The 11,875-nt window shown below is 49.8% G+C and overlaps 1 protein-coding gene across 1 annotated transcript; it reads left to right on the top strand.

Annotated features, from left to right (window-relative positions):
- Positions 1-9,117: 9,117 nt before the first annotated feature.
- On the top strand, positions 9,118-10,613 carry GDF1 (growth differentiation factor 1). Its single transcript, XM_006876341.1, has 2 exons — positions 9,118-9,439; positions 9,829-10,613. The coding sequence occupies exons 1-2, from the start codon at positions 9,118-9,120 to the stop codon at positions 10,611-10,613; spliced, it is 1,107 nt and encodes a 368-aa protein (XP_006876403.1).
- The last annotated feature ends 1,262 nt before the right edge of the window (positions 10,614-11,875 follow it).

The following is an 11,875-nucleotide window of genomic DNA, read 5'->3' as shown; positions in this document are numbered from 1 at the left end:
TTCCTTCAGTGCACCTTGGACTTCCTCTTTCAGTATCATTGGCTCTTGATCATATGCTACCTCTTAAATGGTTGAACATTAACCATTTCCTTTTGGTACAGTGATTCTGTGTATTCTTTGCATTCTGAAACTCACTAGTAATTCTCAATGCATCTTGATTGCATGCTCCATCAATTTCAGACTGAAGGAGTTGGTAGAAGTTTTCAGTTTCATCATCACTAGCTTTAGTGGTTAGTACATAAATTTGAGTAATGATGATTAACTGGTCTTCCTTGTAGGCATATAGCTATTGTTCTATCATCAAAATGAGTACTTCAAGATCTGTCTTGAAGCATTGTACTTCAAGACACATTTTGAAATGATATTTTCGATGATAAATGTGATGCCGTTCTACTTCAATGTCTCATTTCCAGCATAGTAAACTATATGATTTTCTGATTCAAAATGGCCAACACCACTTCATTTCCGCTCATCAGTACCTGGGATATTGATCTTTATGGGCTCCATTTAATTTTTGATGACTTCCAATTTTCCTAGATTCATACTTCATACCACCTTCTGAGTATTAATGATTGTTTGCCCCTGTTTCTTCTTACTTTGAGTTGTGCCCCATCAACCAATGAAGAACCAAAAAAACTTTGTTCCATTCATGTCATTTAAGTCACCTCCACTTTGAGGAGGCAACTCTTCCCTAGTTGCATTTTGAGTGCCTCTCCATCCTGAGGGGACTCATCCTCTGGCACTATATCTGACAATGTTCCTCTGCTTTCATAAGGTTTTCGGTGGTCAACCATTCAGAAGTTGTTCCCCTCTCTTTCCTCCTAATCTGTCTTAGTCTGGAAGCTCTGCTGAAACTTGGGTGACCTTGCTGATATTTAAAATACTGTTGGCACAACGTTCCGCTTCACAGCAACACAAAAGCTATCTCAGTATGACAGACTGACAGACCAGTGTTCATTTGTTGTTGTTGTTTAGTGCCATTGAGTCAGTTCCAACTCACAGTCACCCTGTACAGGGTTTCTGAGGAGCAGCTGGTGGGTTTGAACTGCTGACCTTGTGATTGGCAGTCCAGTGCTTATCCTACAGCACCACATCAGAACTCCATGGCAACACTATATATAGGGTTTCTAAGACTGCAAATCTTTATGGGAACAGACAACCTTACGTTTGTTGCATGGAGCAGCTGGTGAGTTTGAACAACTGACCTTGCAGTTAGCAGTCCAGTGCTGATCCCACAGTGCCACCAAGTCTCCTTAACCACAGGCATACAGGTTAAGATTTAAAACACATAAAAATCACATGCTCCCTGAACATGCTTTTTTTTTTTTTTTCTTAAATGCCATACTTCATTGTTTTAGAGCAGAAAGGACAGTTTCCGTATGCCCTCTTTCCCCAAGTGCATGTTTCTTTCTTATTATTATGACATCTTGCATTCCTGAGGTGCATTTGTTATAATCATTGAACTGATGCATTATTATTAACTAATTGCGCCCCATGTGTATCAGAGTAGAACTGCACTCCGTTGGATTTTCGATGGCTGTGATCTCTTGGAAGCCAATTGCCAGGACTTTCTTCTAAGTTGCTTCTGGATGAACTGGAACCTTCCACCTTTCAATTAGCAGTTAGTTGCACCAACCAGGGACACATGGGGTCACCACGAGATAGAATCAATGGCAACTGGATTGGTTTAATTATTAACTAAAGTCCATAGTTTACCTTCTTTGTAAGCACACGGAACATTTCTCAAAGCTAGCCACGGCCACAGAGGAAACCTCAACCGCCAGAACTGGGGTAACTCAGATCGTATTGACCAAAGTTCAGTTAGGTTTGCACTCAATGACTCGGAACCAATTTTAAACAAGGCTGGAGTTGAGAAGCGCACCATGAAGGTAGTTGGTGAGAGTCCCCTCTTCCTCACCCTGTTCAGCGCTATCTACTCGGCCCTCATTCCCAGCTTCAAGGCCTCGGCTCCTCGGCTCCCTTATCCACGAACCCATTTTCCCTTACTGCCCCCTCCTCAGGCCCCTCTGATAACTGGAATACTGGGGAGACCATTCTCCCAAACTGATGCTCTCCATCCCTGGGGGCTGCAGCCATGTCCTCATCATAACCTGGTGCCCCCTCCATCAAGGGGATCTCACCCCACTGTGTCTCGACAGTACTTGACAATCCAGTTTTCGGCTGTTGACAATGGTGAAGGATCGTGACCCGCAGGAAGGCCTTGGGCACCCCTCTCCTCGGCACCCCAACACTCCCTCTCCTCAGCTGCCATAAGTGTTCCCACACCCCATCATCCTCTTGTGTCTCTGGGAGAGCAGAGGCAGCTGGGTGGGAAAGGGGTTCCACCCCCTCACTGCTCAGGGACGTTTCACAGAAGGAGAGAAACCCTGGCACCATCTCCTCCACCTGCTGCTTCTCTTTGTAACAGTTTCCAAGTCCCTCAAGCCCACACCTCCGAGGACTGCGTCTTGGTCTCCCTGCTTCTGAGCCATGTGGATGCTCTTTGAAGCCCTTTTGCCACTCAGTCATCAGGTCTGCTGCCCCATACCACACCCCAGGACCCACTTCTCATCTACAATGACATCTGAATCCTTTCATGCCTAGCTCATATTCTCCCTGGGCCATCCAGCTGTGATGGATTAAATTGTGCTATCCTCCCCTCCACCCCCCGACCACACACACAAAATATGTGTTGGGATCCTAACACCTATACCTGTAGATGGAGTCCTGGTGTGGCACTGTAGGATAGAGCACTTGACGGCAAGGTTGGTTTGAACCATAAGGTCGGAGGTTCAAATCCACCAGTCTCTCCTTAGAAACCTTATATAGGGTCTCTGTGAGTCAGAACCGACTTGATGGCACTTAACAACAATAACAGCAACAACACCTGTGGGTCGCAGCCATGGTGGCTCCCCAGGAGAGAGCTGTGGCTGTGTGGTTCTTTAAAAATAATTGCTTCTGTTAAGTGCCATTGAGTTGGTTCTGACTCACAGTGACCCTGCATAGGGTTTCTGAGGAGTGACTTTGTGGTTTGAACTTTGTGGTTCAAACTGACCTTGAGGTCCAGTGCTTATCCTACAGTGCCACACCAGGACTCTGAACCCTCTTGTTGTTGTTAAGTGCCCATAGCAACCCATAGCGACCCTGTATTGGGTTTCCAAGGGATAACTGCTGAGCTTGCGGTTCAAATGACTTTGCTGTCTAGCGCATTAACCCACAGCACCACAAAAATCCCACATCACCCAGTCTCTCTCTGGTGACCACCCTCATGCTTGATTCTCCTTTTCCCTTGGCAGAGGCTGAAAGAAAGGCATCTTCTCAGCTTCATAAAGAGGCCATCTCACCTGACTTAAGTACATTTCCTCTCCCCTCCCAAACCAAAAGTAACAACTGTGTTTGAATGGAAGGGGGCATTCTAGAATATGTAGAAAAACAAGAGTCACTGAAAAATTGGTTCAAAACAAAACAAAAAACAATAGGGGTATACAAGGAGCTTCACAAGAGTCATGGAAAAATGAAATGAAAAGTAAAGGAATTTTGCCACAAGCTTTTTGAAGCTCACTCATGTTCTGCTGTATATAGTCTCAACAGCAAAAATAAATGCTTTTTTAACAGCCAAATAAACAAATGGGGAGAGCTAGTCCTTTAAGATGTTATTGTTGTTCACTGCTGGGGGTCTGTCTTGATTCATGGCGACCCCGTGCACCATGAAATGATAAGAAATGCTGCTCAGTCCTGCATCATCCCCATGACTCGTTGAGGAGTAAACTATTGGGATCCTAGGGTCTTCATGAGCTGATTTTCAGAATTAGATTCCCAGGCCTTTCTTCCTTGTCTTCCAGTAGAAGATCCACTGAAACCTGGTCAGCATCATATTGTTATTGTTGTTGTTAAGTGCCGTCGAGTCGGTTCCGACCCATAGCAACCCTGTATTAGGTGCCGTCAAATTGGTTCAGATTTGTGGCAACCCTGTGTAAAATGCTGTTGAGAATATATACAGCAGAACATATGGTCCGTCACTGTCCTCACACTCATTGCCGTGTTGTAGCCAATTGTTGCGTCCACCGTGTCAAACCATCTTATTGAGGGACAGCCTCTTTCTTGCTATCCCTCTGCTTTACCAAGTCCTTCTCCAGCGACTGATCCTTCCTGATAACATGTCCAAAGTAAGTGAGACAAAGTCTTGCTATCCTGGCTGTATTTCTTTAAGACAGATTTGTTTGTTCTGGTTCCCTGATGTAACTAATATTCTTCGACACCATAATTCAAATGTGTCATCGCCGGACTTCCTTTTTCATTATCTAGTTTCCCATGCATATGAGGTGGTTAAAAATACCACGGCTTGGGTCAGGTACACCTTAGTCATCAAAGTGATATCTTTGCTTTTGAAGATTTTAAAGAGGTCTTTGGCAGCAGGATTTGCCCAGTACAGTGTGTTGCTTGCTTTCTTGATGATTGATTATGGAGGTCTGAGGAATCCTGGTGTGGCGCTGTAAGATAAGCACTGGACAGCAAGGTCGTTTGAATTGCAAGGTTGGCGGTTCAAACTCCTCAGAAGCCCTATACCAGGTCGCTTTGAGTTGGAAGTGACTCACCGCCACTTAACAACAACAAAGTGGGAAAAGCAGCATGTTTAGCTAATGGAAAATCTGGCCGCCCTCTGGAGGAAAGCTTTAATGTGGATTTTATCTCACATCAGACTTCTGGACAAACTCCCTTCCAGTCAAGGATAAAGCACCAACAACTCCACTCATGTGGACCCCATGTGTGCAGAACGGTGCTCCATAGGGTTCCCAGTGGCTGATTTTTCAGAAATAGATCAAGCAGGACTGTCTTCTGAGGCTCCTATGGACTCAAACTTCCAACCTTTAGGGTAGCAGCTGAGCACATTAAGCTGGGGGCCACGCTGGGCCTCCTTAGCAAAGATCTAAATGGAGTAATGAAAACAGTGGGGTGATACCAGAAGCAGAATGGGGCAACGGTGTCATCTAAGAATTGGAAGAAGAGTGTCTGCGTGGCATAAATAGTTAAGCACTAGGCTGCTAGTTAAAAGGTTGACGGTTCAAACCCACCCAGAGGTGCCTTGGAAAACAGGTCTGGCAATCAGCTTCTGAAAGGTCACAACCTTGAAAACCCACTGGAGCAGTTCTGCACACTCATGGGGTCCCCATGTGTTAGAATTGCCTTGAAGGCAACGAACAAAAATACAAGTGGCAGGGGGGTGGCGGGGAGGGGAGCCTGTTTACCTCAAGAAGAACCTAGAAATCACCAGAGTTGATTAGTTTGACCACACACACAAACCACCTCAGCATGAAGAACTGTGAGCCAAGCCAGAAGACAGTGACAGATGGGAGACGTCACCTCGGGCTTATCTCCTCACAGATAAAGGTTAGAGAAAGAACAGCAAACCCCAAGAAGTGGGCAAAGATAGGCCAGGCAAGCTCACGTGATCTTAAGAGAGTTGGCTCCATGAACACACAACCTGTACCGTTCTCAGCTCATGGTGACACGTGGTATGAAGTACAACTGCCCCATCGAGCTTTGTTGACTGTAAACTTTACAGATCATCAGGCCTTTCTTCTTTAGCACTACTGGGTGAGTTAGAACCGCCAACCTTCTAGGTGGCTTCTTGTTAAGTGCTGTTGAGTTGATTCCAACCCCCTAGTGATCCTGTATAGGGTTTCCAAGGAGCAGCTGGTGAACTTGAACCACCGACCTTGCAGTCCAAACGACTTTGCAGTCTGACGCATTAGCCCACAGCGCCAGAGTACAAATTGTTTGTGCCACCAGAGATCTTGTTTTAGCCTAGGGCAAAGCAAATTAACATGATTAGAACCACTGTAGCCACTCCCTGATTGGCACCGTGGTTTACTTGCTGGGCTGTTAAGCTCAGGTTGCCAGTTCGAATCCATCAGCTGTTCCTGGGAGGAAGATGAGGCTAACTGCTCCCATAAAGATTGACAGCCTCAGAAACCCTAAGGAACAGTTCTCTTCTGTCTTATGTTGTGGCTGAGTCAGAATTGACTTGATGGTGGTGGGCTTGGTTTTTGGGGTCATCTTTCCAAGGGAGATCTTAATGTTCTTCTGTGAAAGGCTCTGTTCTACGGGGTTCACAAATAATGCAAGGTGGAAAGTTGTAGGTGAGTTGGTACCGACTCATAGGGACCTGCCCGGGCCTGTGCCAACCTTAGAATTGTTATGCTTGAGCCCATTGCTACTGCCGCTGTGCCAGTCATCTTGGTGAGGGTCTTCCTCTTTTGCGCTGACCCTCCATAGCTGCTCCACCATAGTATGAGACAAACTGGCAGATGAGTGGTTAAGTGGCTTGTTTATGTGTGATGCCACAAAAGCAAGACGCTGTGGAGAGTGAACAGCTGTAGGTACCACAGGTGAGCCGTGAGCTTTCTATATCCCTTGGTGTTGACTTTACCAGTTACCCTGGACTCCGGCTCACGACAACCCTGTGTGTCAGAGTAGAACTGGGCTCCATAGAGTTTTCAACAGTTGGTTTTTTAGAAGTAGGTTGCCAGGTGAGGCACCTCTGGGTGAATTTGAACCACCAACCTTTCAGTTTGTAGCCAAATATGTTAACTGTGTTCCCTAGGGACTCCTTTGGTGTTTAAACGAATCCCAGTGCCATGGAGTCGCTTCTGACCCATAGCAACCCCAATCTACGACAGAGTGGATCTGCTCCTTAGGGTGTCTGAAATGAACTATTTACAGAAGCAGACCACCTCATATTTCTCCTTCCGAGTAGCTGGTGAATTTGAGCCGCTAAACCAGCATCGGCTCAATGCTTAACCCATGCTGCCACCACAGCTCCTGTGTTTAGACCAGGAGACTATAGTACTTGTTCAAAATATTCATAAACTAGATGACATAAAGACCTTCTATCTAGACAGAGACAGAAAATGTGTGGGCAGTTCTTGGAGCTTGTCTGCTGGGTGAGGATCCAGGCAGTGCCAGCAGGCTGGCCAGCTGTTTCACAGCTGCTGTAGAACAGTGGCAAAGGCAGAGAGAAGTAGACTGCCCTCTGCCATCCTGGTTAGGGCAGAAACCTCTGGTCATGACTGGTAAAGTGGGCCTGGGCAAATCCCCAGCAGTGTGGTTCCCTCCCAGTCCATACTCCAGAGCCCTGTCACTACTACTTCATACAGAGAACATAGATTTTACCTGCCAGGGGGTGGAGTACCCATGGAAAACAAATCACAAAGCCTACTGCTGTTTCCATTGCGTGGATTTTGACTCATGGTGACTCCATATATAGAGTAGAACTGCTCTGTAGGATTTTCAAGATGGTGGTCTTTCAGAAGCAAACCACCAGGTCTTTCTTCTGTTGTGCTGTTGGATGGGCTCAAACCCCTAACTTCTAGGTTAGTGGTTGAGCATGAACCACTTACGTCACCCAAGGAGTAGATCTCAAATAGTGACGTTCTATAAAAGTGTGAGTTGCAGCAGAAGACCTCTTTGGAGACAGTTTGAAATACTGCCTCTTATTTATTGTTGGTATTGTCATTGCCTCGGTTCCGACTCATAGCAATCTTGTATAGGGTTTCCAAGGAGTAGCTGGTGGGTTTGAACTGCCAACTTGTGGTTTGTGCAGTCCATTGCTGATCCTACAGCGGCAGCCACATGAGGAATCCAATAAAGTTTATAGAGTTTAAAGAGCTCTCTCTGTGATCTTAAACTAGGGTTAAGTGAATACATACTATATTGTTTCAGATTTGTGTGTGTTCTATTTTTTTTTTAGTAAAGTGAAATTTACACAGCACAATTCAACATTTGAAAGTGTTCAGTTCGGTGGCATTTAGTGTTCTGTAGCCACCACCTCTATCTGGTTGAGAAAATCCCATACCCATCACTTTCTAGCCCTCTACTACCAGCAATCACTAATCCAATTTCCTTTCTTTATGGAATTGCCTGTTTCAGACATTTCATATAAATAGAATCACACACTACATATTGTGCCTGGCTTCTTCTACTCAGCAGCATGTTTTCAAGTGTCATCCACACTGTAGCATTTCCCAGTGCTTCATTTTTTTTTTTTTTTTAATGGCTGAGCAATTTCCATTGTATTTATTCATTCATTTACTGAAGGACACTTGGGCTGAAAAGTTTCCACCTTTGGGATGTTATGAAAAGCCCTGCAATGAACGTTCATATACAAGTTAAATGTTTTAAGTCTCTGTTTTCGATTCTTTTGGGTCAATAGGAGTGGCCGAGCTAGTTCATATTGTAACTCTATGTTTAACCTTTAGAGAAATCAGATTCCAGTGTGAGCACATTGCATAACACATTTTCTAAAATGAAGGAAAAGGAAACTTCATTTTATTTAACAGCAACAAAAAAAGCCTTTTGAGGTTTCGTTTTGCTGTGAAAATGCAGATAAGAAAGAGGCACGGTCAGGCTGATTCAAAGCAGTGTGGAGCAGGTGTGGGGATTCTGGCCAAGGCTACTTTTACAGTGAAGGGTCGAGGCTCAGAAGGACGGTTCAAGCCCGTCCGTAGCTGAGTTGCCGGCAGTCTTTGCTCTCTGGAATCTGGGGCGTCGCAGTATAGGTATAGAGGGGTTAACCCGAGAATGGGGGTCCTCAGGATGGAGAATCTGTGGGCCAAACAGAGCGTGCCCAAACCGAAGGGGTGAGAGCTTCAAGAAGGAAGGTCCAAGGCAGCCGAACTTGGCTGGAAGCAAAAAAATTGTGAGGAGGGCGGAATGGTTGACTTGTGGAAGGATCTGGAGCGGAGCAGTTTAGAGGGGTCAAAAGCAGGTGGGCTCCCAGGCTAACCCGGCCCTGTTCTGACCCTCAGGAAGCCACTGAGGAACGGCCTGGTGAAGGACAAACGCTTCTGAGCCACACAACCCCGTCCTCATATCCCTCAGCCAGAACTCCACCCAGCCCCGCCCTTGGTCTCAACTAGGGCCCCGCCCCCCTCCTTGGACCCCTGTTATCCTCGGTCACGCCCTCTCAACTCACCTCCAGCCCTGCTCCATCCACAGACCCTGGTCAATCAGTCACTCCTCCTCCCCGGTCCTGGTTCCTCAGCCCCGCCCCCAGTCCTGCAGGTCGGAGGGTGAGGTGGCCCAGTCCCACTTGTCTGACCGCCGCCTTGGAGGAAGATGTTTTCGTCGTGCTGCCGCCAAGGATACCGCCTCCTCCTCCTCCTGGCACTGCTGCTGCCATCGCCGCCCCTGGCCCGTGCTCTGGCGCCCCTGGGCCCTGCCGCTACCTTGCTCCAGACCCTCGGAATGCACGGTGCGCTTCGGGACAACCCCCCATCCCGGCCTGTGCCCCCCGTCATGTGGCGCTTGTTCCGCCGCCGAGACCCCCAGGAGATCAGGGCAGGCCAGCGGCGGACGCCCCCGGGGACCACCCTGCGACCTTGCCACGTGGAGGAGCTGGGGGTCGCCGGAAACATTGTGCGCCACGTTCGGGACCGCGGTGAGCAGGACTTGCGCTAGGGAGAGGCTGAGTCCCCATGAGGCAGTCAGTCTGCTGCAAGCCTCTAATGGGTTTGGGGACTTGGAGTGTCCCTACCCCGAGCTCCCCTTCTGTTCTCTGCGCTCCCTTCGAGAGGGTACCCTAGTCCTGGGAGGACCCCCTTGCTGGCAGCCAAGGCCCTGCCCCCGCCTCTGGCACTTCACACCTTTTGATGCTTTCCAGCCTGACCCCTGCCAGCATCCTTCCGCCACCACCGCAGGCGCTTGCATCCAAACCCTGCCCCCACTATGTTTGCTTCATACCCTTCCAAGCCTTGCGCTGCCCCTACCCTCATTTAAGCACCTCCTCCCACTGCCTCAGGGCTCACCGCACGACGCGTGCCTTCCTAGGTGCTCCTTTGCGGCGCCTGGAGCCCGCCTCAGCCTCTGGTTCTTGCCCAGAATGGACCATCATCTTCGATCTGTCGGCTGTGGAGTCCGTGGAGCGTCCAAGCCGCGCACGCCTGGAGCTGCGCTTCGCGGACATGGGAGCTGAGGGCCCAGCGGGTGGCTGGGAGCTGAGTGTGGCGCTTGCAGCTGGATCGGGTTCCAAGACCGGGCGCTGGGGACCACTGCGCCTGGCCGTGCCCTCTCTGCGCGTGCCGGTGCGCGCCGAACTGCTGGGTGCCGCCTGGGCCCTCAACACCTCGGCGCCGAGCACCCTTCATCTGGCGCTAGCGCTGCGCTCCCAGGCCCCGGGTGTCTGTGCGCGCCTGACCGAGGCCTCGCTGCTGCTGGTGACGGTGGATCCGCGCCTCTGCCACCCTTTGGCTCGGTCGCGGCGCGAGGTGGCCCCAGCGGCGGGTGGCGGTCCATGTCGGGCGCGGCGGCTTTACGTGAGCTTCCGCGAGGTGGGCTGGCATCACTGGATAATCGCCCCGCGCGGTTTCATGGCCAACTACTGTCAGGGACCGTGTGAGCTTCCTGCCGCCCTGGGTGCTGCGGGACCACCGGCGTTCAACCACGCGGCGCTACGTGCTCTTATGTACTCGGTAGCACCGGATGCCCAAGGTGGTCTGCCCTGCTGCGTGCCGGCTCGCCTCTCACCTATCTCTGTCCTCTTCTTCGACAATAGCGACAATGTGGTGCTGCGGCACTACGAGGACATGGTGGTGGACGAATGCGGCTGCCGCTGACCTACAGGAATTGGGTGGGTGGGGGGCTGGATAATAAAGCTCAAGAAGTCTCTGCCACTGGTTCTTTCGTCTGGTAACTGCGTCGAATCTTCGCATTGGGGCGGGGGTAGTTTGGGACCGCTGATGGTACCACCTACCCAGCTCTTATGGGGTGTTCCCATTCCTGTTTAGGTTTTTGTGGCCACAATCTGAGAGCGCTGCAGCTCCCCCCAAAGGTCCAGCTAGTCCCCATCTCCCTATCCCAAACCCTTTGCACTCTGCAGCTGCCAGCCCACCAACACCCAGCAGTTCCTCAGTCCCTGGTACCAACGCAAGAGCTGTTTATTAATATTTTATTGGTGACAAAACAGCTTAAAACAAATTGACCAAAAATCAAAAGCCTTGGAGGGCGCTCCGGGATCACGAACTTGGGAGTAAGCGCCGCCCCAAAGGCACAGAACAAAGTGAAAGCGCGGAGCCGAGGCAAAGCATTCAACTGAAGGGGCAGATGGGAAAGGGCTGGTGTGGTAACCCATCTTGGATGCCTGGCTATAGCATGTCCCTCTCGGCAGAAGCCAGGTGGGGGCCGGATCAGTGACAGGCTTTGGGTCCCAAACTGGATGGGTGCCTGGTAGACCAATGCCACTTCAGTTTGCCAGGAGTTAGGGGGTGGGGAGGGGCGGCACTCCCAACTAAATATCCTCACACCCAAACTCAGGCTGGGTGTCCCCTGCCCGATTCAACAAACCCCTGTAATCCCGTCTGATTTGGCTTTTAAGAGCTTCTCCCAAAACATCAGAAGCCACCCCACCGCTGCCAAGCGCCTTGAAAGTAGAAAAATCCAGACAGGATGGGCCACTTCTCTCAGGACAAGACCAAGGACCAAGGACCTCTTGTACACCTTTCTGCCAAGTCCTCCTGACGGGTCCTGGGCCAGCGGAGCAACTTCCGGCAGGACAGCCATCTTCCCGCCCTCTGGTCTCTTGCCTCTGCCCACAAGGCCTTTGGCCATCCTGTGAAGGCCTCTCCTGGCAGCGTCCTGGAGCGCTCATCATGGGGCCTCTCATGCCCGCCAGAAAGCGGCTTTGCTGCTCGAAGTCCAGCAGAGCTCGTGGCGCCCACAGTAGTGGCGCCCCTTGTGGCCGCACCGCCTCATAGCTGGACGATGCCGGAAGCTAGAACCTAAAAAGCTCCTCACACTCGCTCTGGTTCTGTTTCCTGTGGGTGTATGTAGTCCCAATTTCGAGTTTTGTTGGCTTGTTTAAACTTCACTTCTGGAAGCT

This window comes from Chrysochloris asiatica, unplaced genomic scaffold, assembly GCF_000296735.1.
Source record: "Chrysochloris asiatica unplaced genomic scaffold, ChrAsi1.0 scaffold00374, whole genome shotgun sequence".
In the NCBI taxonomy this organism is placed as follows: Eukaryota; Metazoa; Chordata; class Mammalia; order Afrosoricida; family Chrysochloridae; genus Chrysochloris; species Chrysochloris asiatica.
This window is presented reverse-complemented; position numbering and strand designations above follow the sequence as displayed.